This window comes from Monodon monoceros, unplaced genomic scaffold (assembly GCF_005190385.1).
Source record: "Monodon monoceros isolate NGI ecotype Baffin Bay Population unplaced genomic scaffold, NGI_Narwhal_1 Super_Scaffold_16, whole genome shotgun sequence".
NCBI classification, from domain to species: domain Eukaryota; kingdom Metazoa; phylum Chordata; class Mammalia; order Artiodactyla; family Monodontidae; genus Monodon; species Monodon monoceros.
Window position 1 is genome coordinate 60352455 of NW_021703772.1, and position 16623 is coordinate 60369077.

General features: G+C 55.6%; 2 protein-coding genes across 3 annotated transcripts in view; one reads left to right on the forward strand and one right to left on the reverse strand.

Annotated features, from left to right (window-relative positions):
- Positions 1–471: 471 nt before the first annotated feature.
- Positions 472–2993, forward strand: DLX2 (distal-less homeobox 2). Its single transcript, XM_029226036.1, has 3 exons — positions 472–1249; positions 1743–1927; positions 2439–2993. Exons 1-3 carry the CDS (start codon positions 835–837, stop codon positions 2844–2846), a joined length of 1008 nt encoding a protein of 335 aa, XP_029081869.1. The 5' UTR covers positions 472–834; the 3' UTR covers positions 2847–2993.
- An 11332-nt stretch (positions 2994–14325) lies between these two features.
- DLX1 (distal-less homeobox 1) overlaps positions 14326–16623 on the reverse strand; it is a 3827-nt gene continuing 1529 nt past the window's right edge. The window contains exon 3 of one of the 2 annotated variants that reach the window (XM_029225885.1): positions 14326–15590. In XM_029225885.1, the coding sequence (XP_029081718.1) occupies positions 15336–15590 (255 nt within the window). In that variant the 3' untranslated portion in view covers positions 14326–15335. The remainder of the gene's footprint in view (positions 15591–16623) is intronic. The other variant, XM_029225886.1, reaches the window with a different exon arrangement.

Consider the following 16623-nt stretch of genomic DNA (forward strand, 5'->3'; position numbering starts at 1 on the left):
TGCCAGACCCTTCGAGGAAAAGCGGAGCTAGAACTGGCCGGGCTCTCCGCACCATTTTATTTTGATTAATGTTTGAAAGCTGACCTCGGACGTGAAAGTATGAATCACTGGAACTGGTCGACACTTGTACACAGAATGGGTTGGGAGACCCCATTTCTTCTCGGAGGCGAAATGACAGTCTCCGTCTTCACGCCTTCTGTCCTCCTGTCATCGGTCACCCTGATTCCCCGCCCCCCCCGCCTCCAGCCCCTCGCCTCGCAGCTCACACTCAGCAGCAGCCTGTCTGCACCCACGACCACAGCAGCCGCAGCGCCAGCCCTGTGATTTCCCCCCACACCCCCGCCCCGCGCCCGGCGTTCCGGAGCTCCAGAAGCCTTGTGGCTCGGCGCTTCTGATTGGCCGTTGCTAGGTGACGTCGCCTGAGCTCACGTGACGAGTGTTAAATGCCCACCCTGCGGGAGCCCGGCCCACAGACAATCGTAAAGCCGCTCGGGGCTGCTCACCTGCTCCCACCTCCTCCCGGAGCCCTGGCCAGGCCCCGCCACCCCTGCCCCCTCCACTGCCCGCCCCGAGCCCGAGCCCGCGCTGGGCAAGGCGCCGAGCGGCCCGAGAGGCGGAGAGAGGATGAGGCCGGAGGCAGCTGTCCCGAGCAGTGCACGGTGATCGCCTCCCCCGGAGGAGGAGTTGCCTAGACCATTGCCGCATTTCTTGTTTTCCTCTCCCCTCCCCCACTGTAATTACATTGGCTGCTGGAGGGGACAGGGAGAGACGGAGGAGGCGCCTCGCAACCCCCCTCGCGCCCGCCACCCCTGCTCTTTCCCGTCCCGGGCCAGGATGACTGGAGTCTTTGACAGTCTGGTGGCTGATATGCACTCGACCCAGATCACGGCCTCTAGCACGTACCACCAGCAACAGCAGCCCCCGAGCGGCGGCGGCGCTGGCCCCGGCGGCAGCAACGGCAGCAGCCTCCACAAGCCTCAGGAGTCGCCCACACTCCCGGTGTCCACAGCTACCGACAGCAGCTACTACACCAACCAGCAACACCCGGCTGGCAGCGGCGGCGGCGGCGGCGGCGGCGGCGGCGCTGGGGGCTCGCCCTACGCGCACATGGGTTCTTACCAGTACCACGCCAGCGGCCTCAACAACGTCCCTTATTCAGCCAAGAGCGGCTACGACCTGGGCTACACCGCCGCCTACACCTCCTACGCGCCCTACGGGACCAGTTCGTCTCCGGCCAACAACGAACCTGGTAAGCATAACTTTCGCGTCAAGGGTGCCAAGTCCGTCTAGTTCCTGGAATGGGTGGGATAAAAATGTTTGGGACGGGGATCCATCTGGAGCCCTGGCCTTTCACACTGATTGCTTCCCGCTCTCCTCGCGCCCTTTACCCTCATCAGCTTTCAATTGGCCGAGGGTCACCGGGTACGTCCTTCGGGTACCCGGGTACCCGGCTGGTGGGACCAGGTGGCCTCGGCGGCCGCCTCACAACAACCTCATTTCCCTACCACCTGCTGCTCCTTTCTCCCCCGGTTTGCGCCTGTCTTCCCCTTCCCTGGAGGGGCCGACTCCCGGGTTCGCTGGCGGCGCGGGTCCGCGCGTTGCAAAGTTGTGCCTGAGCGCCGCGCAGCGTCTCCAAGAACCCGCCTCCCGGCTTAGGCCAAGTTCCACGCTGCTCTCCTGGCGGGCGGGGAACTCCTGGGCTCCCGCGGTTGCGCGGTTCTCACGATTCCATTTCATTGCAGAGAAAGAGGACCTCGAGCCTGAAATCCGGATAGTAAACGGGAAGCCAAAGAAAGTCCGGAAACCCCGAACCATCTACTCTAGTTTCCAGCTGGCGGCTCTTCAGCGCCGTTTCCAAAAGACTCAGTACCTGGCACTGCCCGAGCGAGCTGAGCTGGCGGCGTCTCTGGGCCTCACCCAGACTCAGGTGAGGGCTCGCGGCCTGGGAGGCACGAGGAGGGCGCTGGCCTGGGATGGCCAGGAAGCAGGCAGGTTTAGGACTATGTTTTTTAAAGTATTTTTTATAGTACTTTTAAGGATTTCGAGGCCCGCGCCTTGGGCGGCCTAAACTTCCACGCCCGAAGCTGAAATCCCCCAGGGTGCCACCTCGTGTGAGAAAAGGATAGGACAGGGGTGGGCAGAAATCCGGTAGCAAGTTGTCCTTCCGCGTACTACTGATTAAGCGGGTAAAACAAGTGGCCCTCCTGACTCCCTCCGCTGTCACCATCACCTAAGTGCACACACATCAGCTCTCTCGGGTTTTTTGAGAATACCTCCCATTGGAGCAGGAACCGACAGACCCTCTGAGGCCGCGGCACGTGATCGGCTTACCTGACCAGGGTATCCACCTCTTAACCAGCTGTCTTCCTAAGCTTCCTCCCCTCCCCTGCCCCAGGCCGAGTTTCCTCCATTAATGCTCAGGTCCCTTTTCCACAAAGGTCAAAATCTGGTTCCAGAACCGCCGATCCAAGTTCAAGAAAATGTGGAAGAGCGGTGAGATCCCTTCGGAGCAGCACCCGGGGACCAGCGCCTCGCCACCTTGTGCTTCGCCGCCGGCCTCGGCGCCGACCTCCTGGGACTTCGGCGCGCCGCAGCGGATGGGGGGCGGCGGCGGCCCGGGCAGCGGCGGCAGCGGCGCGGGCAGCTCCGGCTCCAGCCCGAGCAGCGCCGCCTCGGCTTTCCTGGGCAACTACCCGTGGTACCACCAGGCCTCGGGCTCCGCTTCGCACCTGCAGGCCGCTGCGCCGCTGCTGCACCCGGCGCAGACCCCGCAGCCGCACCACCACCACCACCAGCACCACCACGGCGGCGGGGGCGCCCCGGTGAGCGCCGGGACGATTTTCTAACTCCCGGAGACTGCGCCAGAGACTGAGAGAGCAGGGACCAGTTATCCTTACTGCTCATCCCCAGAGCCATAGGGTCTCTCCGGCTGGCCCGATGATGCCACCCGCCGCTCCCGGAGGTGGCGGCCCAGGATGGCCTACCCCAGGGCCGGGGCCACCGCGCGGCCAGGGACTGGAAGGCGTCTTCTCGCGCCACGGGCTCCTCTCGGAGAAACCCGGCATCCGCGGGAGAAACCCTGCCAAGGCCGCCTTTCCGACCTGAGCCCCGCCTCAGACTTGCCTCCCCTCCCCTCCCCGCCCCGCCCCGCCCGGCGAGGCAGTCCGGCGCCTTTTTCGCCCCGGGCCGCGAGCTGAGTCCCGGAGAGGGACGCCTGCCCCGCCCGCGAGGCTGCCTAGGCCCTCTGAGACTCCTTTCTCCTTGCCCGCCCCCAGGCTCAGCTCCTGTCCTCTGGGGTTATTGACCTCCCGGTCCTGCCGGCCTGCCCTCCCCCCGCCCCGACCCCTTGACCCCGGCGGCCCGCCGCTTTTTTTCTGCCCTGCTGTTTCCAGCCGTTGGAGCCCTAGTCCCTCCCCCGCCTTAGCTCTCCTCGCAGGAACGCTCCCTCAGCTCTCTCCTCATCCTTCACCAGTGGAGTTTTTTTATTTTTATTTTTTTAAAAGTTTAGGTGCCTTTGCGGATGACCTCATTTTGATGTTGGGGGAAAAAATGATTTTTTTAATATGTGGACACTGCAAAAAAATGTGTTTAAATTATCTTTTTTAAAACCTATTCAGGATTATTAGCCTGGACTTCGATATAGCGTTTGTAAATAAAGGTGTCTGTGCAGATTTTCCCACTGATTTATTTGTATAAAAATACTCATCTTTTCAGACATTTTTGTAAATCCCCACTTGTGAAAACTGCGGTTTAGCAGTGACCTCAGCAACCCCTCCGTTTTATTTTTCCCTTCGAAAAATGTTCTCAGTTTAACTAAGCTACTGATTTGGATTTGTTTTATCTTATCCTAAAGTCTTTGTTCTTGAAATGAAAGGTATTTTGGGGTTATTTATTATGAAAACAACATGCTCTTAATGTTGATTTTACAATATGAAGAGATTATTTAAATAAATTATTGTTTTCATTGGATGTGTGCGCTTTTTCCTTGGTGTCACGACCTGGAAGCTCGAGCCGCTGCCCAGGCGGGGAACTAGGTCAGCCAAGAGTGACATTTACATCTATCGGAGGCTGCGACTTGCGGAGAGGTGCGGCGAGGCGAGGACCCGCACTCTCAGCGCAGGGCTGCTGCAAGAGTTCACGCTCTGCCCGCATCCGTGTCCCTGCGCGAGGTTCGCCAGCTCTCGGCGCGGTGAGTCACTCAGCGCCCGGTGGCTCCGGCCTCCGCCCGCCCGGCCCCTTCGGCGCCGGCGCCGCAGCCCCGCTCCTGGGAGGTCTCAGCCGCCCCCGCGCCCGAGGTGCTGGCAGGGCAGTACCTTCGAGCCGCCGCGGGGAACCTGCCGAAGCCGGGGTCTAACCCCTGCTTTGGGCCCTCCCCACTGTTTGCCCTGCAGCCCTTCTGGGACTGGCTGAGCTGAGAACTCAGTGAGTCACCCAGGCCCTCGCGAGACTCTGGAAGGCAGGGCGACCCTGGGCACACAAGGCTACGCTAGCACACATGCAATCACACACTGACTCGCACAGTCACATCCATACTATCACATATTGAATCACACTTACACTCCTACACAGAACACCGACAAAAATTCATGTACATTCGCACGGAGACCGACGCACAGTGCTGTGGATTCGGCGTTGTTAACACCTCACGATCTCGAAGGGGAAACGTCCATACATGATTCAGCTCTGCTTTCCACATTGGGTCCCACATAACTAGCGCCCAGCTTTGGAAGTGACCCTAATTTCTGGCATTCCCTTCAAAGGCCAGGGGTAGGTGGGTAATGCAGTCCTGAACCAAAAGTCTTTTTCCTTGAAAGCGCTGGGGCCTACAATTGGAAACGTCTTGGCTTCAGTCACAAACTGTGTGACTTTAGGCTACCCACTTAACCTTTCTGTGCTGCAGTTTGCAGATCCGTAAGATGGAATCAATAATAACAGATATCTCAGAGCTGTGAGCCTTTAACAAGGGAATGACAGTGTGTGGCACCTGGTAAGCGCTCAATAAATTTTGCTTAGTAGCATAGCGTTTTATCCCAATGCCCCCAAATAGTGAGGGCATTGGGATAAAATGCCCTGCAATTATGAGGCCCAGAGTTACCCAGGGGCCTTTCCAAGTTCACCTTGTGTGGAAGAGCAGCATTCTAGGGCATTCTAGGGCTGGGAGAGCTCTGGCCCCTTCCTATATGAGAGGCTGAACGTTAGCCATCCCCTCTGAAGCGACCAGCGTCTACTGGAGAGGAGGTTGGGGCAAACCAGAGAGCCCAGTCTGCCATATGTCCTCTAGGATGGCTATTCAGGCCATCCTTTTTGTGTGTCCTCAACTAATGTCTGCCAAAAAACAGACGTGGGGGACTTCCCTGGTGGTGCAGTGGTTAAGAATCTGCCTGCCAATGCAGGGGACATGGGTTCGATCCCTGGTCCGAGAAGATCCCACATGCCGCGGAGCAGCTTAGCCCGTGTGCCACAACTACTGAGCCCAAGTGCTGCAACTACTGGAGCTCGTGCTCCGCAACGAGAAGCCACCGCAATGAGAAGCCCGCGCACCGCAATAAAGAGTAGCCCCCGCTACCCGCAACTAGAGAAAGCCCACGTGCAGCAACGAAGACCCAAAGCAGCCAAAAATAAATAAATAAAAATTAAAAAAAAAAAAACAGACGTGGGACAATGGTGACTTTCTAAGCATCACTGAGAGGAATTCTCACTTTTCTGGCCAGATCGTTTTGAGGCCTGCATTGAATCTAGTTTACAGCAGGGTATGGTCCACAGAGTTGGGGCTCTGGGGAAGGCAGGGAGGCCATTCAGTCAAGTGTCCGTTCGCATTCCTGCAGTGTTTTCCCAGGCTAGGGAAGCCTGGGATGAAGCTCATTGACCCCACGATTCTGACTTCCCTAAGCAGTTGCTGCCTAGCAGACCCCCATTCCTGCCACCACTCCCGCCCCAGCTCCAAATTTCGTGGTTTTCTTTGAGCGCCAGTCGCTGGTGCCAGCCTTCTTTCTGCGGTTGACTGTGCCCTCCCTTCCTTTGCGCGCACTCCCCTCCCCCTCCTGAAACCAGCGAGGAGAGACGGGGCAGTAAATTGGCTGGTGTCGAGGATCTGCAGCAGACAAGATGATTAAGAGGCCTACGCCGAAGCGCCCGGGGCAGGGAATGTCAGCCCAAGTTGGAATCACGCAACAGGCCTTGGCATGAGCGAGCCTGGGAGCCGGGAGGGCGGGCGGCCCCAGCTCTGGGGTGGGCCGAGGCCCCACAGACTCGCCGGAGTCACCGAACCTGGCACCCGGCGGCGGCGGGGTCGGGCCGGGCCAAGGCGCGCCTTTTCCCAGGAAGCCCTTGAAGCAGAGAGCAGAAGGGTGCGGGGGCCAGAGGAAGGGGGCGTTTCCGCAGACAAGGAGAAGGGCAAAGAGAAGCGAAAGAAGGATGCACCTGGGTCCCAGAAGTAAGGGGGCGGGGAGGAGGAGGGGTGAGCGAGGGGAGAAACAAAGCCTGGCTGGGGGAGGAGGGGGCAGGCTCCAGCCCCGCCGGGGGCGACGCGCTGGCAAGTCCTTCTCAGTCTCGCGGCCCGCTGGGAGACGCGGAGCCCTGTGATCAGCCCGCCGCCGCCGCGCAGACAAGCTCCCCCCGCGCCCGACTGCACTCCCCAAAGCGCGAATGAAAAATGGAAATGGGAAGCAGCGATCTCGGCTCCCTGCACTGGGAAACCAGCCGCGCTCGGAACACACATAAATCTTCATTGTAATCTCCTTCCATTTGCTCGCGTGAAATATCAGGCCAGAGACAGGATATGACAAGAGCTGGGAAGCAGAGGGAGGGAAGACGAAGAGTGAGGGGTGCCCGGTTCTCTCCGCTCCACCCCCTGGCAGTGTTGCTCGGAACTCCGGCTGAGCACTGGCACTGAGGTCCAACTCCAGTTGCAGGCACTCCTGGCGAGCCCGAGTCCCCTGCCCCTCGCAGTTCCCCTTCCCCACCCACCGTACCCCCGCCCTGCGCGCGCTGCGTCGCGGGCCACCCCGCCCCGGGTGCTTCCCGGGTGTAGACACACACCCCTCCCGCGGCCCCGAATTCCCGCCGCCCGCCCCGCCGCTCCCGGGCTGCGGGGGGAGGGGCGGGAAGCAGGAAAGAAAGGGAATGCATCCCGGGCCTAATCAGCGCGGCTGCAATGTGGGACCATTTAGGAGGCTTCCCCTCCGCCTTCTTTCAGGATTACTTGTGAAAATTGTGAATATCCGTCCTGTGTAAGGATTTCCGAGACCAGTGGGGAGAGTTTGGGGGAAGTATCAGGTTTGATGGGGGCGGAGAGAGGGCTGGAAGACTGGAGCTTTGTTTACAAACAGTCCTTTGGTAGAAGGGGGAGCGGAAAAGAGGGGTAAAAGGTCCCGTGAAGGAGAGTGATGTCGGGGAGTAGAAAGACCCCTTACCTTTCTAACAAAGATGTCCTCACTGACTGTAAAACCCAGGAGCAACTCCCGCACTCCCCAAAACACCCCCTCCCCCTTCCCCGTCCCAAGCACTTGCTCAAAAGTCACAAGCCGGGTCTTTTCCCTCTAGGGAACAGCGACCACCAGTCGCTTAAACCTCTTGGGGGTTAGAGACCTCTTTGAGAATGAAACTACAGATTCTCTCTTCCTCCTAAAATACTGGTTCCTTTGCATTTGACTTTGGGGTCCCCGCAAGCCGGTGGGTGGGACGCGATGCTGCAGTCTTGATTACGCGGGCCCCTGGCCGGGTCTGACTAGGCTCTCCGGAGATGGGCGAGCTCTCGCAGGGTCGTGATACCCAAAACAGCCCCAGGGAAGCCTCCCTCTGCATCTGGAATCTGCCCCCAAGCCTAACCCGCTGCCCAGTCTCCCACCCCCCAAACTCAAAGGCGCGGGCGGATTCGGAGGCCCCCGCTACCCTCTGAGGCCCCCCTGCCGGGAGTTCCCCTCGCGGGGTCGGGTTTGGCAGTGATTGCCCCATTACAAGACTTGACATTCCGCCCTGGGGCCTGGGGCCAGGCGATGCCGCGGGGAGGCTGTGTTTAACGAAAAGAGAGAGCAGGCAAGTCTTGGAGGAGCAGCCATTCCACCTCCACGTGAGAACACAGGCAGAGTCTCTAGATAGACCTTTCTTTCTCCTGCCGCCTCCGCTCCTCTCCGTCCTCCCGGTCGGGCCAGACCGCAAACACTGCAGTGTCTTAGCAGTTTGCGGGCTGCGCAGCGCTCCCAGGATTCTCCGGAGGCCCGTTTTGGGAATCCTCAGGAGTCCTGGTGCCACTGGCTGCGTCCCGGGTCCGGTCCCGCCAGCGCTAGGAGCTGGAGGGCGGAGACCGGCGGTGAGGTTTGGGCGCGGAGCCCGGGAAGGTGGAGAAAGGCTCCCTGTGATGGGTCGGGACTGCGGGCCAGAAGATTAGAACTCAGGGGAAAGAGAAAAGGCGAAGGAGAGGGAGGGACTGGACTTGGAGCGCGCCGGGGTAATCCTAGGGGGCCGACTCGGGCCCGCACAGAGCAAACATGGCGGGCTTACCCCGCTCCCACTCCTGCCCTCCTTTTTGTGGCCCAGGAGTCTCAAATACCCTAGAGATGAAATCGTCGCTCACGGAACAATGGCGACTTCTGGCCCCGGGACCCGACTGAGTCCGGGCTGCTCCGAGCGGTGGCCGCACTTCCGTAGGCTTCTCCAGCCCGGAGCCGCAGCAAGCCCCCCCCACCCCGCCCCGGGGCAGCCCCCGCCCCGCCCCATCCCTCTGCGGCCCTGGCCTTGGCTTCTTAAAGTCGCAGGCTGTCTCAGTGCCCGAGAGAAGCACCGCCCAAGTGGGGAATGGGTGTTTCTCGGGGGCGCTCTCTCTCTGCGGTGGAGATCAAAGAAACGCCTAGGAGTTCACGGGGCGGGCCCCGGGGATCCTCAGATCCTTCCCTCCTCTTCCCAAAGCTTCCCAAAAAGCAGGTTGGTGTCCGCCGGCACTGGGCGGCACTCTGTCTAGGGGTGATGACCACCTCACACCAACTCCTCAGCCAGCTACCCCCACACCCCACCTCCCGCCCCCTGGACTAGGCCTGCAGATTCCAGGGCCCTACTTGGCTACACTTTGGAGGGGGGTTGCGAGAATACGGGAAAGGGGCCGAAGGAAGGAGGAGGGGAGAACTGGAAAGAAAAGAAATAGAAGAGGTGTTGGGAGGAGGAAGGGGGGGTCGGAATCCTGCTCAGGCACTTTCTTGCTTAGTTGCCGCATTTAGGGTCCGGGTCCTGGGCCTCTCAGGCATCCCGGCTGGGGCCAGCCGGCATGCGGGAAAAGGGATTCTCTTTTCCCGCAGGAGAACAGTGAAAATTTGCCTTGGGTGGCCAATTTTCTCATTTGCCCCTATTAAAAGAAAAAGCCCAAGAAATTCAATTAAAGCCACCCTGGCCAAGGCGCTATTTGAGGCATGAATGTCTCCCCTAAAGCTGCAGCAATCATGTGGCATTAGACACTTCCGGAATCCTATAGCCAACCTGAAAAATCCCAGACCCCCTTTTTCCCTAATTTTTGCTCTGATCTGTAATTTTATCCACATTTGCACTAGTTTGAGCATTCTGGCTCTCCCATCTGAAAGCCTGCAATTACTATATAATTCTTCGCAATTTCAGATGTCCTAATATGGACTGTAATTTTTGCGCAAGACAATTTCCTGCTATTTCAAGCATCAACATTGTCAAAGTTGTATGTACATAATAAATGGGAATATCAATGCATAGTTTTTAGCATAACATCTTGACTCCTCGATAATTATATCCGTTCGGAGCCTACGCAGAATTAGCCTGAATTGCATGGTAACTGCTGCTGCTTTAAAATTTTTAAAAATTACTCATAATTTTCCCAAAGATTACCAAGATCTCGAGTGCACAATGTCATCAGCGTAATGAAGAGTAAACATTTATGCTAATAATCTGCAATTTTTTTCATCAGCTATAAAGACAGAGGCTATATAGCCGAAATTTTCAGTCCTATTCTGCAAGCGCAGCGCTGCAAAAAGCCTGCGGCGCTCGGAGGCGTCTGGTCCTGGAGACCTCTTTCCACTCTTTACCTCAGGATAGGAGGATGGGGCTGGGGGATACTTTTTGGTTTTCTGGTTTTGTTTTGCTCTGGTTTGGTCGCTTTTGTATTTCCTATTTTTCCTTTTTTTTTTTCTTTTTTTCCTTTTTTTTTTCTTTTTTGCCTTTTCTTTCCTGTCATTCTCCCAGCCAAAAGCCGCCTTCGACCCTTTTGATTTGATGTAGCAAAGATTGTGTCCAGATTATCTGAAATTGACACTGAAGAAGGTAAGGGTGGAAACCGGTTTCATTTTTCAGAGGGTTGGAAGGCTGCGCTGCGCCCGCCGCAGCGGCTCCCGCTCCGGGAATAGGAGGGTGGGGGGAGTGATTATGTATGCACCAGCTAATTCTTCCATCAAAACTTCTTGTCAGCGATGTCAGGATTATTTTTTTTCCTTTTTATAAAAACACTTGATGTTTCAGGAAGTGTTAATCCCTGAAGGTTGGGGGATGAGGGAGGAGGTAGGAAAGGAGTGGGTGGGGGGGTGACAGTTTCTTGAACCTGGGGAAGGCACCCTTTAGAGCCGTTTGCCAGCCTACACTGAATTGGGGTTTGTTGTAGAGCTGGGACGGAAGGAGGGTTTCTTTGAGTCATGGGAGAGAGAGACCCTTACCCTCTCTATTGCATTTGATAGAGGTTTCTATGGCCACGAGGGATGAGAAGCAGAAAAGTCCGCTTTAGCCTTTGATTTCGGGGTGTTTAACCCAGGCGGTGGGATGACAAAAGCTAGAGATTTTTGAAATCGGTTTTTTAAAGATACAGAATGAAAGACATGAGTAGCAGGATAAAAATATATAGCTAGGGGCCTGGATTGCTTCTTTCCTCCCACTTTTTCTTGGGATCGAGTTTCGCAGGTTTTGTACCCAGCACCCAGACCTACCTTTCTTCTGGTGACAAAAATTGACAATTTCTTCAAGGGGAGAGATTTAGTTAATTTCTACATCAAATGACTCTAAGAGTAAATTCATACTTCTGTGCATATAGATGCGGGGGATTCTAAAGCTTTTTGTGGCTCTTTAAACTAGTGCAGAACAGGCAAGTCTGGAGAGCCATCTGACCTAGCCCAGTGCAGATCTCAAAAAGAAAGAAATAAAAATAAAACATAACAATCAACGAAGGACCGTTGTGAATTATAAACATGTTTCCAATGTTGTATTTTAAAATATTGCCTAGATTTAGGAGCTTGATTTTTCCATAATTAGACCACTACTAGCAGGGCCACTCAGTCCCCAGCTTATGAAACCCAGGACCAGTGAGGAGGGGGCTGGGGATTGTTGCTTCTGTCCCTCCACCCCCACCCTTACCCCTTTTAGAGCGAGTGTGTGAGAGAAGATATTAAAGAGGTATCTGTTGTTTGGCAATTTTGCTAAGTCTGTCTTCATTACTTCGACGCAGTGCATTTGCTAATTTGGAGGCCCGGCCATTGACAAGCTTGCTTCATACACCTGCAAGCAATTTGCCGGCTCCGGTACCGGAGAATTGCAGAGATGGCAGCTCGCACCTATTTGATTTTTTTTTTTTCTTTTCTCAATGCACAGCAAATTTGGCTTTCAGTGCGTTATCTCTTTTGTTAATGCAAAAAGATTCCCTGGGCGAAAAAATTGCTCATAATTACCAGAGAGATGGGGAAACTGCATTAGAATAAATAAACCTGAAATTACTGTAATTATGTTGTGTTTGATGGGCCCGGCTTGTAATCAAGAAGAGAATACAGTGAAATGATGCTGACCCTCTTGGGTTTGCAGCTGTACGCGCACTTTGGGGTCTTTTTTTGCAGAAAAGAGTCATTTTGATAATCATTAAGCTGTGTGTAACCTATTTCAGAAGTGTTTTAAAATGAGGTTCACATTTTTTGAACAAGGGGAAAAAAATCCCAAAATTGCATTTTGCCATTACAGACTCATACATAAGGAAAGGTTGTGTTTTCTAAGTGACAATTGTTAAGACATAATATTCAAAATCAGTATTTAATCATTATAATGAGGTATTGTTTAAATATAACCACCTTTAGATTATTCATAGTTTAATTAATATACTCATTATGAAAATCTTTGAATCAGATATTTGATGAACTACTTGTCAGTAACAAGGCAGCATTAATTAGACCTATATTGAGATTAACATTTTTTAAAAGTACAACCGTTTATAATTATAATAGAGCCTAACTAAAGACCGCCTTCGTTGAGCTAAAACTAATAATTTCTCTATTTGAACTGTTAGCATGAGATTATTAAATTAGTATAAGCTAGTATCTCAACGTATTAAAATCCGCTTGACCAAACAGATTTTGCCTGTGGCTTCAGGCGTTGGGCCCTGTCTGCCGTCTGGGGTACCAGAGTTGGATGCTTGAAAGAAATCTGCCAAAACCTTCCCGCTAGCAAAGTCACATTTGGCAGGGGAAACCAAATCCAGGAAGGTCCCTGTCCCCGCGCCGGAGCCCAGCCCGGGAAAACAGTTCCCTCTTTTTAGCTTCGACACCCGCTCGCATGCATCCTGGTCTCCAAGGTCCGATCACCCCCCCTTAGCCCTCCAGGTTCTGGGGGCTTGTGGGAGAGGAAAAGCCCCACTCTCAGGCCCAGAAGGAGCCTCGAGGTTCCCCGCTCCATTCCCCACCACCTCCCCTGCTCCCTCCACCATTCCCCCCCTTCCCCTCCCTTTCCTAAAGGGCGTCGGAGAAGCCTGGCGCATCCGATCTTTCACCAGCACCAATTGAAAAATGGGTGATTGTCATAACACAGATCACTGCCTTCCCCTCTCTGCTTCCCACCGCGCGCCTCAAAGGGGCCCCCAAAGGCGGAGCACCAGCCCCCTCGGGAAGCAGTGTCGGAAGGCGAGCTCGAGGGAAGCGGGAATCTTTCAAAGCAGCCCGTCGGGGCCCGCAGCTTTCCTGAGCTCTCTCAGCTTGCTGTGGGGCCTGGGGCTGAGGCTGGTCTGGGGCGCAGGAGGAGGGTGCCAGATTGATGCTAGCGGCTCAGAGCCCACGTTCTTCTGGAGTGTACTGATCAAAACGGTCCACCGGAGGTGCCCCTTAACCGCCTGGCCTTGGGACTTCTGCGCTGGAGGGGATGGGGGCTTGGCTTGACAAGCTCTCAGGTTCCGTCGAGTCAGCGGAGCCCACCTGCCCCTCCCTCCTCACCTCAGCTTCTCCTAGTCGCAGAGAAAAGCCCGGGGTCATTAGGCAGGAATGGGCCTCTCGTTATGGATGGGCCCGGATGGGTGGGAGTGGCTGTGGAGGGGCCCGGGTGGCGCCTTGGGACTGTCCCCCGGAGCTCACTGATTGATTGGGGGGTAGCGTGACAGACGTGTCCTTCCGGCCCCTTTCCTGCGTCTGGCTTCGTCTTTTCCGCGTCGAGATCCAGCACCCTGCGGGTAAGCAAAAGCCGGGAGGCCAGATCCCGGCGTATTCGAGGGGCATAGTCGGGTGTCTCCACTTTCAGTCTTCCAGGCCCCCTGCAAGGTGACTGGGAACAAGGGGCACTTACATCTCACAGGGCGGCTGCTTGTGAGCTCTGCTTTCATCTCATTTCAGACGACCTTCACAGTCCCTTTGGTTCCTGAGCCCTGGCTCTGCCAGGCCGCACCTGTTCATGATTCCCCTTCCCAGGGACCCTTGCCACCGCCCTCTAACCCAGGCAGGGATCAGACCCTTTGGGGGGGGTGCAGGAGTTAAGTCTTGAAGAATGGTCCCAGCAGGGGCTTCGTATACCTCCGCCGTTATCCTGCTATGTCTGGAGACAGGAGTCGCTGCCCCTGCCTCATCTGTCCCCAGAGGTGGCAGTCTGCTGCCTGGCCCCAGCACCCCTCACACAGCACACCAGACAGCAGCTCTTTCTCGAAACCATACTTTTACTGTCTCGGAGAAACTTTATAACTTATTTACAAAGTTCTTTCCCCCCCCCAAGATACAAAGCAATAAGTTAACATTCTCAATATAAAACTAAACTTTGACATAGAGAACACAAAACACGGTTGATTTCATTTGATCACATTTTCCAAATTTCACAAGAAAAATGTCAAGATTCTCATTTCACAAAGCATCGGGTTTTACAGCCACACACAACAGAAAAAAAGCTAAGCTTGTGCAACATGTTTACAGAACAATAATAATAACAATAATAATAACAATAATATGTACAGCAATTAGATCCTGCACTGGAGACTGTGCATTCAGGGTTGTGACTGGCATTATTCTGTGGTCGAGCCTCTGGGGATTGTTGTAAAGCTGCTTTCGTCTTACTTTAAAGCCCACCGGCATTAGGGCACTGGCGCACCCCTGCACGTTTTCTCTCCCCGCCCATCAGTCCTCTCTCTCCACAAGGGAAGAATTAGGATTTTCCTGCTTAACCAGGCAAAGCGATCAAGCGTTCTTCCCGAGATGAGGAAATTGTGTTGGCTTCATTTCTTTCTCTCTCTCTTTTCTTTTTAAAATAATACGGGACATGTAAAAAATGCAAATCATTCGGTTCCAACCTTTCCATACCAGCGAAGTACAAAAGTTACTATATAAATTAAAAATCACCAGGTCCTCCTTATTCATTTTTCTGGGTGCGTTTAAAGTAATGGGTACGTTTGGACCCTGCGCTCCTCGCGCCCCACAGAACCGTGAACTGACCGAACATTCAGCCTCAAGCGAAGTCCATTTCTCAATAAATAAAACCCCCTCCCTCCAATTTCCCCTAATCCCCGAACGAGCCACACAGATGGTTAGGCAGGCCCAGGAAAAGGTCCGAAAAGACAAAACGTTCCAGGATCCGGAGCAGGGTGGCCCGGTGGACCAAGCCTCCTCCGACCTGGTGACTTTTTTCAGCGGCCGAAGAACGAGGACAGCGGACGGACGAGAACCTCGACTTCGTCAGCGCACAGATACAGAGCGAAAGGAGACAAGAAACGGACAGGACAGAAAGAGCTTTTGCTTTTTCTACATTGTTTTTTGTTTTGTTTTCCTGATAGTCCCATACAGCTGAGCGTTGGCGGTCGGGTCCGGCGGGATCTTGCTGCGGCTCCCGCTGTCTCAGGCCGCTGTGCCTGCGCTTCGAGGCCACTCTGCTGTCACCGCGCGGCCGAGGCCGGGGTTCGGGCAAGGGCGTGGGCGCCAGGGAAGTCGCCGAGCCAGACCGCGCGGCACTCGGAGGAGGCGGCGGGCGTCCTGCCTTTACTGTTCCTTCTTCTTTCCCTCTGGGCCCTTCTCCTCCGGACCCACGGCACGCGGACGGGGCGGATGGACCGGGAGGCGAGAGGGGCCCGGGCAGAGGGAGACGGGAAGGAGGCGGGCGGATGCGGACGCGCAACCTCACATGAGCTGGGGTTGCTGCATAGCTTCTTGGTGCGCCGAGGGGTACCACGACGTGTAGCTGGGGATGTAGGAGCCCGCGCTGCCGCCCGAGCCCTTCCCGGAAGAGGAGTTGGGGTTCCAGCCGGGTGGCACTGGAGGAGAGCCTGCAGACAGCGCCCGGCCGTTGGCCAGCGCGCTACCCTCCAGAGCTGCCCCGCCCTGCTTCATCAGCTTCTTGAACTTGGAGCGCTTGTTCTGGAACCAGATCTTGACCTGCAAGAGCGGACAACAACGTGACTCGGTCTAGGTCCATTGTGCCTACCTTGGTCCTGGGGAGATAAGGGGGCCGTGGGACAGCGAGAGAGGATACCCCGCGGGCCCCTGCCCTGCGCGACCTGGCAGCTCCCTGCTGGAGAAGCATACACACCCCCCTTCCCCCATAAGAACCGAAGGCTGGGAGGCTCCACCGCGGGCCGCCGGTGGCCGGCAGGGGCAGCTCTCTGAGAGCCAGGGAGCGTGGTGGTGAGCGGTGCAGGGATCCAGGCCTTCGCCTGCCTTGGGACTCAGCCCGAGCCCGGCAATCTTTTGGGGAAGACGCGGAGCCTGCATAACATCGAGGCTTCAATTCCAGTATGAACATCAATAAAAGAACCGAGTGGAGAAAAGAAGTGGAGGAAATTTATTTCCAGTGTGACCCGCCTTCTCTTTGCGCCATCATTTCAGCCCTTGAGCAAGTTGCGGGCTGACTGAGGAGGCCACAGGGTTTTGCTAAACTTTTCATTTGGACTCAAATCCACCTTTCCTTAGCGTCTCCTAACTCTGCTCCAAATCCCGGCCCGGACGTTGGAAACCCGCACCAGTCGTGATCAGAACGCCCAAGGGGTCCCCGGAATCTTAGAGAAACCAGGGAAGGAAGGTTCCGTTTCTCCTCCAGGGTCTGGGACTTGGGAGGTGAGAGGGCGGAGGAAAGGATTCCCCCTGCCAGCCCAAACCGGTGAGAAGGCGGAGGAGGAGGAAGACAGAGGCTCGGGCCCAGGCCAGGAGTGATTAGCCACACACTTTAAAGGCAAAGAAGGGATTAACCCCCGCGTCTATTGTTCCAGTTGTTCGGGCACGTGTGACCTCAGAGTCCCCAAACAAAATGCCTAGGGAAATCCTTCTTGTGCCCTAATCAGATTGTCCAGGAACGGAGGGCAGCGACAGAGCCAGGGCAGAGAGAACTGCGGAGGAAGGAGAGATGTTGCGAGAGCTGGGGTGGGACACACACACACACACACACACACACACACACACACACACACACACA